Genomic DNA, 19,238 nt, shown 5'->3' with positions numbered 1-19,238 from the left:
TGTCATGTGGTTATTAGTGTTAACTCTGATGAAGATTTATACAGAAGCTGAGCAAACCATGCCTTAAAAAACTGGGGGGGGGCGGGGGGGGGAGAACACTAACTAACCATAAAATGGTGAATGAGCTAGCCAGGAACCAATCCAGCAAACAGTATTCCTGCATGGTTTCTGCTCCTTGGTATCCTGCTTGAGTTCCTGCCCTGACTTCTCTCAGTGGTGGACTGTGACCTGAAACTAATAAATCTTCCCGTAAATTGCTTTGGATCATGGTTATGTTTGTCACAACAGAATAAAACTAGAACAATGCTTGAAATCTAAACTTGGCTTTTGATCCTCCTTGGCCAGAATGATAATGGTTCAGAAGCAGCAATTAGAATTTGTTAGAATTCATAGCCAGAGCTGGGACATAGTTCATTTAGTACAGTATTTGTCTAAGCATGCACAAAGCCCTGAGTTCAGTCATCAGCACCACATAATGAGAGCATAATAGTGTATGCCTCAGGAGGTGGAGGCTGAGAATCAGAAGTTCAAGGTCATCATAGCAAGTCAGAGGCTGCCTGGGATACATGAGACCCTGTTTCAAAGGAAAAAGTATACTTTTGTGCAGGTTACACATATAATTCATATAAGTATTCAAAGTTAATTTACTAATGTTCTTTTTACCTCTCCCAACGGGGTGCCAGTTTCCTGGGAATAGAATTCTATTTTATAACACCATTGTATACTCAGATATTTCAAGTCACCTGATACATAAAGACATAGGTACTTAAAGTTCGTTGAGATAATTTTTAAATCATTTCTTCATTCTCCAAAAGTACTTTCCAAGAAATACTTTAATGTTTGCAAATTAATTTCAGCATAACACTTTAAAATTTTATTTGTGTACTGGACTCTCATGACATACCTCTGTGCTTGCTTTTTATTCTTTTTGAGATTTCATACAAACATATTGAAGTTTTGAGGGGTAGTAAATTTTGTGATTAAAATTAAAGGGAAAATATTTGGGGGGCATCATAATCAAGGGTGTCAGAAGCCCTGGAACTGGAGTTACAAACTGGTGGGAGCCACCATGTGTGTACTGAAAACCAAATCCAAGTCCTCTAGAAGAGCAGTGAATGCTCCCAGCTAATAAGCAATCTCTCTAGCCCCTAAACAAATTTATTCTTATGCGTGTCAATGATAAGAAGTAATAGTTTTTATTAAATGAGTTCTTCTTCTTCTTCTTCTTCTTCTTCTTCTTCTTCTTCTTCTTCTTCTTCTTCTTCTTCTTCGTCGTCGTCGTCGTCGTCGTCGTCTTCTCCTTCTTCTTGTTTTCCTCCTCCTCCTTCTCCTTTTCCCCCTTATTCTTTTTCTTCTAATACATCCTTGGATTTTAGCATTCCATGATCTTGTTCTTGATTTAACAACCTGATTTTGTAGCTTCCTGCCTTTGGTTCTTGAAGCCCAGTATTGATTTAAATATGGGTAATAGCTCTATGAAACAGCATTATAAACTAGCACACTTTCACATGCATTCTGGAGATAGAAATGAAAAGGACATTACTGTCATCACCTCTGTTGTTCAAGCCTATGGTGGTTATGTGGAAGAGGAGACACTAGGTTGAGAATGGGGTAGCTTGGATGGCAAAATGGATTGCTATACAAGCCTGATGACCTGAGTTTGCTGTCTACACAATAAAAGTTAAAGTAAAAGAGTGAGGATGGACACCTAAAATTGTCCTCTGTCCTCTTCGTGTTAGGTAATCAGCAGTGGTTGAATTTCTTTATTTCAGGATGGAAGACTAACATTTCAACCAGGAAGTGGGGTAGTAAAACTTCCCTTTATCAACTTCATGAGAGCACATGGCACCACCTTCCTGAATGCCTACACAAACTCTCCCATCTGCTGTCCATCTCGAGCAGGTATGAATATGCTAATGTTAATGGAAAGGGGCTGAGCCCTAAAAGGACATCCAGATTTAAAACATCATATGCAAAAACCTATGGTAAGCTCACATCTAGTATCTAATAAATACATCTCAGTATAACTGCTGTGTATTCTAAGGTGTGAATGTTGGAGTCATTTGAATTTCGAATTTCTAATTTTTCAATTCTAAATTGAATTTGAATTTTTTTCTCCATTTTTATTTGAATTAGAAACAAGATTGTTTTACATGTCAATCCCAGTTCTCTCGCCTTCTCCTCCTCCTGTGCCCCCCACTAACATCTTGCCTATCCCATACCATTTCTGCTCCCCAGGCAGAGTGAGGCTTTCCATTGGGGGGGGGTCTTAGGAGTCTGTCATATCCTTTGGGTTAGGGCCTAGACCCTCCCCCATGTGTCTAGGCTGAGGGAGTATCCCTCTATGTGAAATGGGCTCCCACAGTCCATTCTTATACTAGGGATAAGTACTGATGTACTACAAGAGACCTAGATTTCCGAGGCCTCCTCACTGACACCCACATTCATGGTGTCTGGATCAGTTCCATTCTGGTTTCCCAACTATCAGTCTGGGGGCCAAGAGCTCCCCGTTGTTCAGGCCAGCTGTTTCTGTGGGTTTCACCAGCCTGGTCTTCAACCCTTTGCTCATCACTCCTCCTTCTCTGGATTCCAGTTCACTTCAGTGTTTAGCTGTGGGTGTCTGCTTCTATTGAAGGCTCTAGGATGGCATATAAGTTAGTCATCAATCTCATTATCAGGCGACAGCATTTAAGTTAGTCTCTCCACTGTTGTTTAGATGGTTAGTTGGTGTCATCCTTGTAGATCTCTGGACATTTCCCTAGTGCCTGATTTCTCTTTAAACCTATACTAGCTCCCTCTCTGATGGTATCTCTTATTTTGCTCTCTATTCTTCCCCCTATACAACCTTCCTGCTCCCTTATGTCCTCCTCACCCCTCCTCTTCTCCCCTTCTCATTCTCCTAACTCCCTCTCTCCTCCCCCCATGCTCCCAATTTGCTCAGGAGATCTTGTCCCTGAATTTGAATTTCTTATTTTTCTGAAGAAGGGCTTTTTTCTTGCCTGGGATGCTGTGTTGCCATTTCATTTCTTCATTTGACTAACAAAGCAGATGAACAGGTACTCATGCTTCATAGCATTCTACTTCTAGGAAGTCTTTCTGTGAGGGTTTAGGAAGGAGTCAGCAGGCTCTCTCGGAGATTCTGTCCAGGCAGAACTCATTTTCAGGCTTGTCTTAAGTTTTCCCAATGATTTCAGACTGTACATTTCATCTCCTTCTCTTCTGCCCCGATTTATATCTATCAAAAATCTAAGCACTCACCTTATTGCAACAATTTAACAAATACCCATAGTTTGATGTCAAGTATGACAGGGACCATAAGCCATAAGTTTAGAAAATGAAATTTTTCTTTTAAGAATCTTGTCTGAGGGTGCTCTCCTTTGCCTCTGCCCATGTGGTCTGTGGTTGTCTGCCATGGAACCTGTAAATAACAAGAAGGGTTTGGTTTCTTTATGAGCCACTGAGATGGTAGTCTCTATGGTTTCAGTTATAACCACCTTCACTTTATTTCTAGAGCTGTTATGATAATGCACATGGGGGACTTTGGTGGATTCCATGGCAGGTGAGAGTGACTAAGGCAGGGGACAAATATGCCAGGCAGACAGAGCTTAGTGAGAAGTTTTGTTACAAAGGGAAGGGGGAGAGGAAAGAGAAAAGAGACACAGAGACAGAGAGAGAGAGAGGACAGAAGAGGGAGACAGGAAAAGTCCTGTCTGCCCAGGGGAACAGCAGGAAAGAGAGCATAAGTAGGCGGGGTCTTTCTTTTAAAGGGGTCCTTTGTACCTGTGTGCAGACTAGTACACATGGAACCCTGGGCTGACCAGAGTACTGCCTGAGTGCATTCTGCCAGGTGACAGGGGCAGGCCAGCATAATGCCTGAATCCTTAGATTCCCACCTTTATTTATTACTAAAAAGGTGAGGAGTTAGGCGTGGCAGGTTAGGGAATAAGGCCATTGAGTTCTCAAGACTACTTCCTGCTGACCTGGGGGGTGTCAACCATCTTTGGGGGACCTGAGAAAGCTGGGGTGCTGCCACGTCCTGAAGTAGCTGATTTCAATTGTTGCCCAGGCTATATGGAACTCTTTGGCACCTCTTAGACCTGGCAAGATGTTGGCAGAGCAGAGAACAAGGTTAAATTTAAGAAAAAAAAATTTTTAGGTCCTGGTACTTGAGGGGAGGAGAATCATAAGATGAGGATGGGATTCCCAAGGGGTCTCAAGATAAGGGAAGGAAGTCCTGGGACCAGGGAAAGATTGAATAATATTTATCTGGAGTGAATCTGCTCTGTTTGGGTGGGTCCAGTTTGGCTCCTTGGAACTTACAAGAATTCTTTGTGAAAAGATAAATTTTAGACACATTAGCACTATCTGGTCACCAACAGTTAAAGGAAACCTATGTAATCCTAATTGATATTTCAATGACAAAAGACACATCATATGTAAAAAACGTGTTTGCTAACTTCTATCCTGTGTTGACTAGGGTTAAGATGATTCTAAACCTCAGAGAACCCTGTAACGGAAGTAACCCAGTTTCCTGGTCCACAGAATGCTAAGGGTGCTGCAGCCATCACAGTAAACATGGTTGTCAATTGCAATAACAAATGAGAAAATGGTTAGTAAACTCTGGAAGTCTCACAAAGGTGTCTTTCCAAAAAACAACAACAACAACAACAACAAAAAAAAAAAACATATTCTGACAAGGAATGATAGTGATAAAAATAACTGGTATATTCTTGCTGTATTTGGTGATATTCTAAGTATCTTCTAATATTTTGGTATATAGTCCTTATACTTCCAGCAACATGATTACTGTTATTAGCCCAGTTTGCAGAAGAAAACTAAAACAAAATGGTCAAACAACACCAGAGGACATACCAGAACCATGGTTATTGTGACTCAAACCCCACTTCTCAGTAAGTATTTTCTTAGATCAGAAAAGAAGAGAGGGGCTTGAAAGATGGCTTACATGATACAGTGCTTGTGCATAGGTCTGAGACCAGAGTTTGAATACTCAACATTGTGTATTTAAAAAGGCAATGATAAACTGGGTGTGGCAGTGCATGCCTGGAATGCTAGCACTGGGGAGGCGGAGACAGAGAGATCCCTGGGGCTTGCTGATTAGCCATTCAAGCCAAACAGCAAGCTCCAGGTTCAGTGAGAGAGACCTTATCTCAAAAACTATTTAGGGAGACACCCTAGACATGCATATGCACACACAGAGCAAAGAACAACTATCCAGCCTACTGTGTGCACACAGAAAGGAGAAGCAGCATTTATTAAGGTTTGAAAGAACATATAGCATCCTTTTTTTCTTTCTTTTTCTTAGAAAAACCTAGTGAAAAGATAATGAATGGGAAAGTCCTTGAAGAAGTAAGGGAAACTGATGTAGGATGTCTTCCTGTAGGCTGCATATATGTGTTGCTTTTATTGGTTGGTGAATAAATCTGTTTCAACTAAAAGCCAGGCAGAATATACTTAGGCAGTATTCCAAACACAGATATAGAGAGAAGAAAGGTGGAGTCAAGTGCCATATAACCGCCAGGAAGCAAGATGCCAGGGCATCACCGGTAAGCTACAACCATATGGTGATACACAGATTAATAGAGATGGGTTAATATTTTAAGAGAGAACTAGCTAGTAAGAAGCCATTGGGCAAAAAACTGTAATTGATATTCAGCCTCAGAGTGGCTATTTCATAAACAGCTACAAGGACTTGGTGGATGGAGAGAAAACTCGTCCAGTAGGACCGGAAAAGATGGAGAAAAGTTTTCTTCTACAGAAAACAATGTCTATAACTGTCAGTCCACTAACTTATGCTTTAAAAATTAGAAAAAATACAGGTGTCTTTTATAGCTGAAAAACACTAATGATGTGCAAGCTTTATATTTAATTCTATCCATAAATACAACAAATACCTTAATCAACTTAACCTCTAAGCCTTGGTGGGTGCATCTGAAGAATAGAAATACAAACTCCTTGTAGGGCCTTCCCTCTGATAAAATGAGCAGCAAGGAGAAATGGCTGGAAACTGTTGCAACTGATGGTATTCCTTTTTCCAGATCACAGACTGTAAAACATCCAGCAACACTCTCAGAGTAACTGTTTTTAATAGTTAAATTGTTAAGCTTTACCTTAATCAGTTTCTTTTATTTCTCTTTTTCCCTCAGCAATGTGGAGTGGCCTCTTCACTCACTTAACAGAATCTTGGAATAATTTTAAGGGTCTCGATCCAAATTATACAACATGGATGGATGTCATGGAGAAGCATGGCTATCAGACTCAAAAATTTGGAAAACTAGACTATACTTCAGGACATCATTCCATTAGGTAAAAGTTAAAACAGACAAAATTAACTAGCCTCTGCTGTCACACATTTAAGTATTCTTTTTATACTTACTTTACCACAAGGCTGAAAATAATTTTCTTACTCCCTCAAGTATGCCAATTTGGCTGAAGTCTAACTTTCTTTAATCTTCTTAAAATATTAAAATTGTTAATATCCTGATGTTTATTTGTCTAAAACATTAATATCTATAATTAGTGGATTTTAATATTTGTGAAATAGCTTGGCCTGTGAATTGATTTGTGAGTTTCTGTCATGTAATACTTTTTTCATTTTACAATCGTTATAACAATAGCCTTCTTGCTATTTACCTTTGACAGGTCTCTAGAACTTGAAGCTACTGTAACTTTTATTTCATTTTAGTAAACCTTCAAAAGGCAGGCAGCTATCTTAGCAGGAGTTTGGCTCAGTGGTAGAGAATGTGCACAAGACCCTGGGCTCTACCCACACCACCACAAAAATAAATGAGCAGCTAAGCATTGTGGTGAAGAGTAAAAATGTAGAATCAGATTGCCTAATTTTGAATTCTTGTTTGGGTAATTACTACTAAACTTGTTGTTGTATAAACTTGAACATACCTAAGCTCTCTGAACTTTAACTAATGTGATGACTGAAAGAGATAATTAGTGCAGTGAAGTGCTGACATGCAGACCTGAAAGTTACCTTAACAATATTTGCCTACCCAAATGATTGGCCCTGGCTGGTGTATGGAAACTTGGATTTCAAGGGTGTTTTCCACCATTCTGTAACTGGTAAGCATGGCCTGGAGTGTTTGTACAGTGTGATTCATGTTAAACAATCAGCTTTCTTCAGAGACAAGAAGTTTGGTATGGGGTAGGTCCAAGGTGCCCACATGATTAGCCTTCAATAAAAACCAGAATACTAGTTCTCTTAACTCAAAATAGTATTTCACATGCATTTAATCGAAACAGCATTTCATCCCTGTAGTCACAGTTCCATCCTGGAAGAATCTGAGTACCCTAGCTCTCCATTTGGAAGCCTGTGCCTGGTTGCATTGGTCTTCACCCTATGCATCTCTTTGTGCTGATTTTGCTTTGTGCACTTTGATATAAAAAACATGTTCCAAGTCCTGCAAGTTCCTCCTACAAACCTGGGTGTGATCCATTCCCTAACACTTGGGACTCCCAACAAAAACACAAGACTATGCAGCACCTTATGCCCAGTAAGTGGTCATTGAGAGTGACAATAATAATAATATTGATGAGAGATGATAAGTGAAAGAACTGAAAACTAAATGTCATAAAAATACCAGTCAGGGTGATAAATTGGACAATGTTCCACCGAGACTTCATGAGCAGTGGGTCTGTAGAATGTTCTTATTTGGAAATAGATTCCAACTACGGATGTTAACTAGTTAAGAGTCTCAAGAAGACAAACTCTGTACTTAGGATAAATGAAAATGCAGTGCCTTCCACTGTTATTAGAAGCGGAAAGGCATAGATGCATAAGGGGACAGTTAAGGTCAGAATCAGGGACTGGAGTGAAACCAGAACAAGTTAGGGAATGTGACAGAATCCCTGGAATCACCATAAATCAGGAAGACATTTAACAGTGTCACAGAGAGCCTTCAGAAGGAGTGTGACTCTACCGACAGACTAGCTTCAGACTTAGTCTCTGGAGGTATGGAAGAGCACACAGCTGCTTTAAGTGACTCATTCTGTGGTAACTTATTAAGCAAACCCTAAGGAGGTAGTCCAGTGAGTTTGCAGTTAAACCAATACCAGAATAATCTGAGTATTAATACTGAAATTATCTGAGTATTAAAACTAGAATAATCTGAGTATGATTTTGTTGTTCTCTCCTTTTCTGTGTTTAAGATCTAAAATATAGCCACACTACAAATTCAAAAGTCACGCTAACATCCCAAGTCTCCCTCTATCTTTCATCACCAAGTGTTGTCAGTTACCTATAAAGCATCCCCATCTTATTCGATTACCAGGCTCCTGTCATTCCTGCTTGAGTTATCAAAATGGTCTCTGGGTGATCTCATCCTCAATGGTGATCTTTAAATATACACATGACTTACGTACTTTGGATTCATGCATTATTCTTCTCTGATTTCATTAGAATCCCACATCTGCAGCATGTTTTCTAATCCAACACCTGCTTACCATCTGATTTCATGCCATGCTCTCCTGCACCATGTACCTAATCTTACTAAAATGTCCTTGATGTGGTTTTCACCAGGGGCTGCTTGCTGTACAAGGTGGGTCTTCTAGGCATGAGTCTCCCTGTGTTGTACTTTGCTTTGAGAATGTAGCAGAGAGAAGAGTGCAGACAGCACACAGTGTGTGAGCAGTGTTACCCTGTGTACCATCCTTATCCTGGACAAGTTACTTAACTTCTCTAAGTGTGGGGCTCTTGCATATAAGTTGGAATCTAATAACTCGTTGAACAGCTGAGTCTTAACTGGGTTAACATTGAAGATACTGTAACAGAAATAAATGAAAGTAAGTGTGTGGCAGTGCCTGGTACAGAATAAACATCCATTTGGTGGGAAAGATTGAATGATGTGGAATCCAGTCAACAAGCCTTACAACCCCTGCCTTTCTAAAGCGATTTACAGTCCTCACTATTTCATGGAATTTCGAAAATCTCTGCTGAGAGTTGCCCCTATGGGCTCATATATTTAAATACTTGGTCCCCAGTTGGTAGAACTATGTTGGAAAGGTTGGAAGGTGTCGCCTAATTGGAGAAGGTATGTCATTGAGGGTGGGCTTTGAGCTTTCAAAAGCTCACACAATTCCCAGTTCCTTCTCTCTGCCTCATGCTTGTAGATTGAAATGTGAGTCCTTAGCTACTGATCTAGCACCATGCCTGCTGTCATGAGGCTCCCTGCCATGATAGTCATAATCCCCTAAAGCTGTAAGTCCAAATAAATGCTCTTTTATAAGTTGCCTTGGTTGTTGTATCTTATCACATCAATCAAAAAGTAACTAAGGCAGACACTGGAATCAGCCAGTAGGCTATTGTGGAGACAGGTCTGATCTTGCTGCTTTTTGGGACTATGGATTAGGAAGCCACTGAAAGCTATAAATTGAGATTAGTGGGACATCCTTGTAGGATCTTGGAAGACAGTAGTACTGAGAGCAGTGTGGATTTATGGAAGTCCAGCTCAAGGTTTCAGAGGGGGACAATATTGGAAACTGGACTAGAGACCATTCTTGTGATATTTTGGCAAAAATATGGCTGTTTCTTGCTTTGTCCCCCAAAATTGCCTGAGGCTAAACTGAAAAATAATTAATTAATTTTCTTGGTCCAGGATATTTCAAGACAACCTAATGTTGACCCTGTGGTATGATTATTTGTTATCACTTTTATGCAGGTTTACATAAAAAGAGAATGAACAGGACAAAAGGAAATACAAAATGTACAGTTACAAGAGTAATAGAGCAGCCAGAGATTTAATGATAGAGCCAAAGCAGACGCTGAGAGAGTTGAGAGGCCTGAAGCGAAATGGAATAATGAGAGTGGCTCAGGCAAGACCCCACCCAGCTAATCCTGCAACTTGTAGAAGAAGAGGGATTAAAAAGTAGCTATCAAGAAGAAACTTAGGCAAATATAATTCAGGGAAGGGCCAAGGTCGATCCCAAGCAAATGTACAAACTTGGAAGCATCAGGCCATATGCTTCAGGGTTTAGAGTCCTGAAAGATACAGGAATAAAGGATTACAGGATCTTCCTCAGACATTAAGGAAACCAGGTGTATGGAAGGGAAGTTCCTTCATGGAGGCCCTGAGTGGGTGAAGCTGTAAAAGTGAAGCCTAGATGGTGATGGCGGTAGAGACACCAGAGCCATGGGATGTCTGCCAGAGACAGCTGCATACAGGGAGAGGGACCAGACTAATCGAGAAAAGAGTGATGCAGTCAGCAAAACTGGAAGTGTGACACCATCTAAGCCCTTTGACTTCAGACAAGGAGCTACAGGATTTAGTTTGTCCTGCTAGGTTCTGGTCTTGCTTGGGTCCAATATTTCCTCAGTATGTCCCCATCCTTTCTTTTAGAATAGTAAGTTGATTGTGATTTTATGGAGTGTTACAGTTAAGAGATTGCCATAAATCTCAAAAGAGACTTTGGACTTAAACAGTGTTGAGATTGTGATAGATTATGAGGACTTTTTAAAGTTAGACAAAATGAATTTTGCATTATGATATATGACCACAAGCCTATGGGGGCCAAGGAGTGGAATGTGGTGGTTTGAATGAGAATGGCCTGCATAGGCTCATATGTTTTAAAATGTGATCCCTTTTGGTGGAACTGTTGAGGAAAGATTAAGAGGTGTGGCCTTGGAGAAGGTGTGTCACTAAAGGTCGACTTTGAGGTTTCAAAAGCCTATGCCATTCCCAATTAGCACTCTCTGCCTCCTGCTTATGAACTGAGAAGTAATGTCTCAGCTGCTATTCCAGCACCATGTCTGTCTGCCTACTACCATGTTCCCTGCCATGATGGTCATAATCCCCTGAAACTATAAACCCCAAATAAATTCTTTTATATAAGTTACCTTGATCATGGTGTTTTATCACAGTAATGGGAAAGTAACTAAGACAATAGTCTTATTTCTGAAATGCCATGAAGTGTTTCTACAAAATGTATACACAAGATTGGGGGTTTCTCAGGGTATCAAGAACATGACTGTAATATAAGGATGTGCATGCACTGATTAGGAATTGGATTATCAGTCTTCGATCAAGGCCTATTACACACTTCTCTCAATGGAACTAGGAAATAATTTTGAATCCAGTACAGATTTAATGGTCCCAGTGGCAGGAATTGATGGAACTTTGATCTTTAGTAACCTGACTCATGACTTGATTTTCTGATCTACTCTGGGACTTGCATTTTGTTTAACTGCATCACTTCCAACCATGACTCTACTTGATTCAGGCTCCATTTTCCTTGTGGCCCTCAACCTCATAGTTGCATTATTATTTTTTTTTCTTTCTCAATTAAAGTTCTGTAAAGGATCATAAGCCCAAATCACACTTCATGCCATAATTTTCATAACTGCTGATCAGGGTAAGAACATAGAGTTTTAGTCTCTGATATAAAATATGAAAGTAAGAACAAATTTAGTCATGAGAAAAGAGCATTCAATAGGGAATGGTGGATTCCTTTTTTAATATACAATTTATTAGATTGGTTCAGAAATTTGGAAGGGCAATTTTAGAACTATCATTTTTCTATACAAAAGAATCATTGCTTCTCCAGTTCCAACAAAAACAGTGTGGAGGGGACCAACAGAGCTGTGGAAGTTTAGGCTGACAGGCTTCATGGGAGACTCAGAAAGCTGCAGCTTTGCTCATTTCTCATAATTGATTTTAATGTGTGGGTTTTTTTCAGATGTACTTATTACTATATAAATTAATCCTCAATACCTATGAATTATACCCACTGATACAGCAGGAGATCTGGCACAGAAAACCTACACAGACAAATTCATGCAGTAATTAGTTGTGTGTTAGGTAATTTTATTTCCCATCTATATTAGCAAGGAAGAAGTCACAGTTCAGTGAAGGGTGAAAATAAAGTCAAATTTTAAGCTGTCCGTGATGATAAAACTAGGCCATAATTAACTTACTTTGAACCATTGTACCAGTAAGAGAACCATGTTAGTAACATTTCCATTCCTGTTCCTGAGATAGATCAACTTTTAAGGTAGCTTGAGATTTCAGACACTTTAGTCAGTGGTTCATTGGCTGCGTTGTCTTGGGCCTGTGGCGAAGCAGAATATCACGGCAGGAGTTTGCAGTAGGGAAAGCCTTTTCACATCACAGTGGCTGGGAACAAAGAAAGGGAGAAGAGAGAAGACCTTGTATTTCACAAGGGTGCCCCACTGACCTCACTTCTGCTCCCAGGCTTTGCTTCAGGAAGGTTGCACTACCTCCCAGTGGCACCACAGGCTGGCCACCAAGCCTTCAGGATGGAGTAGCATTTAATATTCAAACCATGACAGGTTAAAAGAATCCCAGCAACACAAAAGATAAAAATATGTGAAGTGAACAAAAATTATTCTAGAAGGTTAAAATACAGTCATGTTTACTCTTTATGTGGGAAAAGATACAGCTGACTGGGTTTAACAGGGTTTTTTGGTTTGTTTTTTTGTTTTTTTATAATTTGACAAAAAAAAAAAGATTGGTTTAATAAGTTAACCAGCAGGAAAAAGCTGGTGATTGTCCTTTGGTTTGGATTCTCCCTGATTGAATCATGGGTTAAGTGAGACTGGCATGATCAGAGTACTCGTCTACATAGGTGAGTCATCCCAAAGATGAGCTGCTAGTCACGTTGTGTTGCAACTTTGTTTCTTAGTAATTTCAAAGTAGTATTTCCCCCAGCACACAGCTGAACTAACAAATAAGTGCTTCAGTTCCTCACATCCTTTGTGAGTTCCAGTGTGCTGTCCCCCTCAACCCCAAGGGTGTTATGAACCCAAAAGCCCTGCCTCTAATATAGTGACATTGCTTAGCAATGAAGCAATCAAAAGACTGAGAAGCTAATGTTATGTGCTTTATACTATGGCGAATTTTACCCAGACAATCCTATTTTGGAGTCTACTATCTGTTAGAATTAATTAGAATTTGTTAGGTGTAATTCTGATAAAATTCTACTTTTTTCTATTTTTATTAAAATATATTAACTATGTACTATGAAAACATATTTTTATTATAGCTGCTTCTATTTCTTTATCTGCCTTCAGTGAGCAGGTGAGAAGAAAACTTTTTTTTCTTTTGAGACAAAGTTTCTCTTTGTAACTGCTCTTACTATGCCAGAACTCACTTTGTAGGTCAGACTGTCCTCAACTCACAAAGATCCACCTGCCTCTGCCTTTCAAGTGCTGGGATTAAAGGCGTGCACCTCATTACCCATGGGCCATTACATTTTCTGGTCTGAGATTTCTTCTGAGTATTATGTTTTATTATAAAATATATTCTGTTGGGGTTGTTCTCTAGATTCTTAAAAAATATTTCTAATCTGAGTCCACTCCACGTAGAGGGACGCTCTCTCAGCCTAGACACACAGGGGGGAGGGTCTAGGCCCTGTTCCAAATGACATGACAGACTTTGAAGATCCCTCATGGAAGGCCTCGCCCTCCCTGAGGAGCAGAAAGGGGATGGAGAGGGGATTAGTGGGGGGCAAGGGAGGAGGGCAGGGAGAGGGAACTGGGATTGACATGTAAAATAAGTTTGTTTCTAATTTAAATAAAAAATATTTCTAAACTGATAGAACACTTCAGAGGCACTTATACTAATAAAGACCATAAAACAAGTTTCTTGGCTATGCTGAGTATGCTCTGCAAGCAGCAACATCAGCTTCATAAACCTGGACAGTTCTTGAAAACATCAAATAGCATGTGATACAGACTAAACACTTCCATTAAGTCATTAATATGTAAGTCAGGCAACAAAAACAAAAACATACCTAGAGTCTAATGAATAAGAGAGTTGTATCAATATTATGACAGTTCAGACCATGACTAAACTTTTTTCTAGTGAGAAAAGCTAAAACAGAGAACATATTAAAACATAGAATTTAGAAACATAAGAAGTACAAATGGGAGGTAAAATTTTCAAAATACAAAAGCTTTATAGTGATGCAAAGAAATTATACTAACTTTGGTTAGAAATACTATCTTCTGAAAGAAAGATACTAAAATGCTAGAAAATTCAATGGAAAAAATGCTAGCAATATGAAATAGTGTAAGTACTGTCTTACTTAGGGTTACTATCACTGTGATAAAGCATCATGACCAAAGCAGCTTGGGGAGAAAAGGGCTTATTTGTCTTACACTTCCACAGCACTGTTCATCACTGAAGGAAGTCAGGATAGGAACTCCCACCGGGGCAGAAACCTGAAGGCAGGAGCTAATACAGAGTCCTTGGAGTGTGGCTACTTACAAGCTTGCTCCCCATGGCTTGCTCACCCGCTCAACCTCCTTTTTTTTTTGTTTTTCAAGACAGGGTTTCTCTGTGTAGCTTTGGAGCCTATCCTGGCACTCGCTCTGGAGACCAGGCTGGCCTCAAACTCACAGAGATACGCCTGCCTCTGCCTCCCGAGTGCTGAGATTAAAGGTGTGCACCACCAACACCTGCCTCAACTAAGAAAATGCCTTAAAGCTGGATCTTATGGAGCTAATTTCTTTCTTTAAGATTATTTATTATGTATACAGTGTTCTGTCTGCTTGTATGCCTGCATGCCAGAAGAGGGCATTAAGATTTCATTATATATGGTTGTGAGCAACCATGTGGTTGCTGGGAATTGAACTCAGAACCTCTGGAAGAGCAGTCAGTGCTCTTAACCTCTGAGCCATCTCTCCAGCCCCTGGAAGCAGTTTCTTAACTGAGGTTCCCTCCTTTCAGATAACTCTAGCATATGTCAAGTTGACATAAGACAAGCCAGCACAACTGAATATTGTTCTCTAAGAAAAATTAACTAGTCTAAGCAATCTGTAATAATCTTAACACAAATGAATGTTCAGTTGTTTTCCACAGTTTTTAAATAAGTAAGTCTTAAAGCTGCTTCCCTTGTTGCTTTCCAGCATTTGTTTAAGGCAGTTTCTAACCCTGCGTGAGTGCTTTCTGACATGGTTGTGTTCTGACACCCTCAGTAATCGTGTGGAGGCATGGACAAGAGATGTTGCGTTCTTGCTCAGACAAGAAGGCAGGCCTGTGGTTAATCTCATCCCTGATAAGAACAGAAGGCGAGTGATGGAGAAGGACTGGCAGAGCACAGACAAAGTGACCGACTGGCTAAGACAGGAAGCCATTAACTACACCAAACCATTTGTCCTTTACTTGGGATTGAATTTACCACACCCTTACCCTTCACCTTCTTCAGGAGAAAACTTTGGTGCTTCTACGTTTCACACTTCTCTGTATTGGCTTGATAAGGTAAGTATTCTATGTGTGCTCAGAAGTCGACATTGATGTCACATGCAAAGCCACCTTGTGTTAGCTCATTTCTTTACTTTTCTCATTTTTGTGGAAAATTTGGGAATTTACTTTTAAACTGAAACAGTAATACTTTTGTTAAAAGGATGATATTTTGGAAATAAAACATTAGAGTTTATTAACTATAGATTTACATATGATATGGCTATAAAAAGAAATGGAAAGACATTATCTTTGGACTCTGAGCAGGCTTCACATCCCCAGTTCAGGATAATAACTATACAGAATGAAATTGAAAAATAATCTTAATTGTCAAAAGGAAGAAATTAGCCTTTTTTCAATTTTTTTAAAAAAAATCTGTTAAATACATAAAATTTTGCCTTGGTCTGTCAAGTTAGACATAGAAAAATCTATTATTTAGTATGCTGTCCTGAAAACACAGAAATTCTTAGGATCAGTGTAGTAAAAAGTATACTAGGCACAGTGTGAGTCATGCCCGCCTTCCCCTGTGCAGTTGTTCTACAGCAAGCATCTTCTCTTGGCCTTGCAGATTGTCATATTTCTTTCTCTATTTGGATCAACTCCCTACATTTTTACTTTTTGGCTTCCAATGTAGATATTTCTACAAGAGTTCCTTTAATGTGAATATTTTTACCGGTTTCTCTATGTGACTCTCGATCTTCTTCTTCAAACTGGTCTTCCTGGTGATGATGGGTGCCCAGTCCCTAAGTTCCTCTGACTATGAATGTGAATTCTTTGATAGAGCAGCACTATGAGCATCCCCAGACTAGACTTTCATGGATTATGCCCTGTATGTGTGATTTAAATTCACTCCAGTCAGCACTCTCCATCTCTTTACTGAGTGCTCAATTGTTGAGTCTTCTTTCATTATCCACTTTTGTGAAGTGTCTCATGGAGTTATCCCTGGGAGACAAATCTGTTCTCTTTATGACCTTTCCAAGAAAGCTTATCAAAATCTGAAACACTCCTTCTCCTGGTAGTGTAAATAAGGGTTACTCGGTCCATTCCTACTTGGAGAATTAGCACACTTCATTGCCGTTCTTTTCAACCATCCTGTATATGAAACATTGTGAAATTTGCCACAGATACCTGTTGGAAGAAAGGCATATTATGACTTTGCTGATGTGAAGCTTTTTCTCCTTTCTTTTTAGGTAGCTTATGATGCTATCAAAATCCCAAAGTGGCTGGCTTTGTCAGAAATGCACCCTGTGGACTATTACTCTTCCTACACAAAAAACTGCACAGGGAAATTTACTGAAGAGGAAATTAAGAATATTAGAGCATATTATTATGCCATGTGTGCTGAAACAGATGCCATGCTAGGTAGGTGGTATAATTAATAAGCAATTACAGGAAAAAGGTACTATTTTCCCAACATATTGTGATTGTGCTGGTTTAGGCTTGCAAAAGCATCTCAGATATTTCTTAGATCCCACAGACTTAGAACTTTGAGGTTCTTAACTCATAAAAATACATTAACAGCAGAATAAAGGGCCCTTTCTGTTTATAGAAATTATTTCTATAAAATCACTCATATAAATTAGTTATTCATAGGTCCTCAGATTTGTTCATACATAAAAAGTCATTGAAAGTAGTTTTCTGCTTGAAACAAAACACTAGTGGCCTTCAACATGTCTGTACTTGGCTAAACATGACAGCACGTGGCAGGCATGTAACTGTGAAGCAGCTTTGCTTCCAAGACACAAAAAGCATCACATTTCAAACGCTGATGCAGAGGAATCAGTTTGGTGATTTGCAAACACCTTCTTTGGAGTCCCAGGAGAATGGTCATCAGGCACTCAGTGGATGGAGACATAGAGGAATTACGAGTAGAAACTAACTTTTCTCCAAGCAGATGTTAATTTCTTACATATGCTTAGTATCACTAGTTATCAAGTAATATTTTTATGTAACGATACAAAAAAGTCACTTGCTGATAAAAGTTGTAGATGAAATTATTTCTATAAAATCACATATAAATTAAAATGATAAAGTTCCAGTATGAATCTTATGATTATTAGAAACGTCAGTCTGAGGGGAGGGGCAGATGGTAGGTTAAGGTGTTGTGAAAACAGCATAGCACTCATATTTGCTTCACAGTATCATTTTAAACATCTTAAAATGTATTCCAGTGGGAAAAGACAGAGGGGAGGGGAGGGGAGAGGAGGGGAAACTTCAGACAGGATGTAATATGTGAGAGAAGAATAAAAAAATAAAAACACCTTCTGGGTAGCTCTTTCAGAGGACCCATAGGTCAATCTATGGTTCCAAAAATGTTCTACTTCTTAGCATCAAGTTATAGTAAACAGAGGTCCATGTCCTTCCCTGTACTCCTTGCACACAGAAAGATCAACAGATGTCAATTAGCATCCTGGAAATTAGTGTCCTAGAAACATCAACACTCTGGCTGGAGACTACTTAGCTCTTATGGACTAAGAATCACAGCCAAGAGGACAAGACCTATATTAACACTAATTTATAAATCAAAATTAGGAAGTGATTATCTTTAAATTACTTAGTAATATAAGCAGTTTAAATATGGTCCCACTTTGTTAGCTTTTTAGCTAATGTCTTTACTAGTTCCAAGGTAAACATTCTCTGTGTGGAAAATATCTCCAGTGTAAATAATTAACATCCCAATATTTATTGCCATTTTAATGGTTTTACTGTGCATGTAACAATCTCACTTTAATGTCTCTAATATTTTTTTAAGAGAAGGACTTGTTTGTTAGCATTTATAGCTGTTTTCACACTTGTAATACCTACAAACAGATTCATTCTCCCTAAACCCTTCAGAACAAGGCTTACCCACAGCTCAAAACCATTTCCTCTGTGGCAAACATTGGGCTTCCTGACATTCAGGCTCAGACTCAGCTCAGACAAGCCCAATTCCATGAGATGGTTGTCAAAGAGTTCTCCCTGGTCACACCAGTGCTGTTTCCACTTCCTTCATTAAGAAACCTTGTTTTTAAAAAACCAGCAGCTGTTTTGGTGACAAGTTATTTTCACAACATCTTGTCACTTACTTTGCTACATTTTGGGGGTAGAATATAACTGCATTGGTGAAGTGTGGGCATCACTTCTTTCTATATCCAAAAACCTTTGAGGACAAACAGTGTTTGTTATTAGAAGTGTTCACTGAGTAAATAGAATACCCCAGAAAGAAAAAAGGAAGCCATGTGGACACATTATTTATATAATCAGCATATATATATATATATATATATATATATATATATATATATATATGAAAAAATAGCAAGGACTTTCAAGTTTTCAGTGTGTGTGTGTGTGTGTGTGTGTGTGTGTGTGTGTGTGTTTGAGACTAACCTTGAGTCCATTATGTAGCTTAGGCTGGCCTTGAATTCCTGATTTTTCTGCTACTATCTCACAATCATTAGGATTAGTGTACACCACCACACCTGGCTCCAAGTTCTCCCTCATAATGGTATTTTAAGCATTTCTTTAGCCATAACTATGACTGTTAGTTTTGACATAGTACATGACCACTGAGTTGTATTTCACTGGTATTTCCTGAAACTGGAAATGCTTACTCATCTGCATTCCCTAATGGCTTTCAAAAGTTTGCAAGTACATTTTCTCATGTGAAACTGTGTGCTCTGTGCTGTAGCAGGTGGGACAGCACAATTCCTCAAGTGTCTTCAGCGCAAAAAAAAAAAAAAAAATGAGCAGATGCTGAACAAGGGAACAGATGTTGTAGTGATGTGACGTAAACAGTGGAAGGCTAGAAAAAAAAAGTGAGACTGGGAAACTAACTTAGAGTATCTGGGAGATACTCCTGAGAGGTAGTGTGTGAGCTAAGAAAAGGCCATCAATGTAGAAAGCAAAAACAAGGACATTTTAGGTAGATGAAGCAGAAAATATAAAGGCCCTGGAGTGGAGAAATAATTGTAATGTCTTAAATTAGTGTTTAATTTTTTTAGAAAGAGAAATGGATAATATATTTCAAAA

At 39.2% G+C, this 19,238-nt stretch overlaps 1 protein-coding gene across 2 annotated transcripts in view; it reads left to right on the top strand.

Moving 5' to 3' along the window:
* Positions 1–19,238, top strand: part of Arsk (arylsulfatase family member K) — a 36,867-nt gene that overhangs the window by 3,289 nt on the left and 14,340 nt on the right. Inside the window, exons 1-5 of one of the 2 annotated variants that reach the window (XM_027401841.2) lie at positions 1,773–1,902; positions 4,781–4,910; positions 6,165–6,324; positions 14,963–15,245; positions 16,418–16,589. In XM_027401841.2, the coding sequence (XP_027257642.1) occupies positions 4,880–4,910; positions 6,165–6,324; positions 14,963–15,245; positions 16,418–16,589 (646 nt within the window). In that variant the 5' untranslated portion in view covers positions 1,773–1,902; positions 4,781–4,879. Of the gene's footprint in view, positions 1–1,772; positions 1,903–4,780; positions 4,911–6,164; positions 6,325–14,962; positions 15,246–16,417; positions 16,590–19,238 lie in introns of those variants that run through there. The other variant, XM_027401840.2, reaches the window with a different exon arrangement.

The sequence above is a fragment of the Cricetulus griseus genome, chromosome 2 (assembly GCF_003668045.3).
Source record: "Cricetulus griseus strain 17A/GY chromosome 2, alternate assembly CriGri-PICRH-1.0, whole genome shotgun sequence".
NCBI classification, from domain to species: domain Eukaryota; kingdom Metazoa; phylum Chordata; class Mammalia; order Rodentia; family Cricetidae; genus Cricetulus; species Cricetulus griseus.
This window is presented reverse-complemented; position numbering and strand designations above follow the sequence as displayed.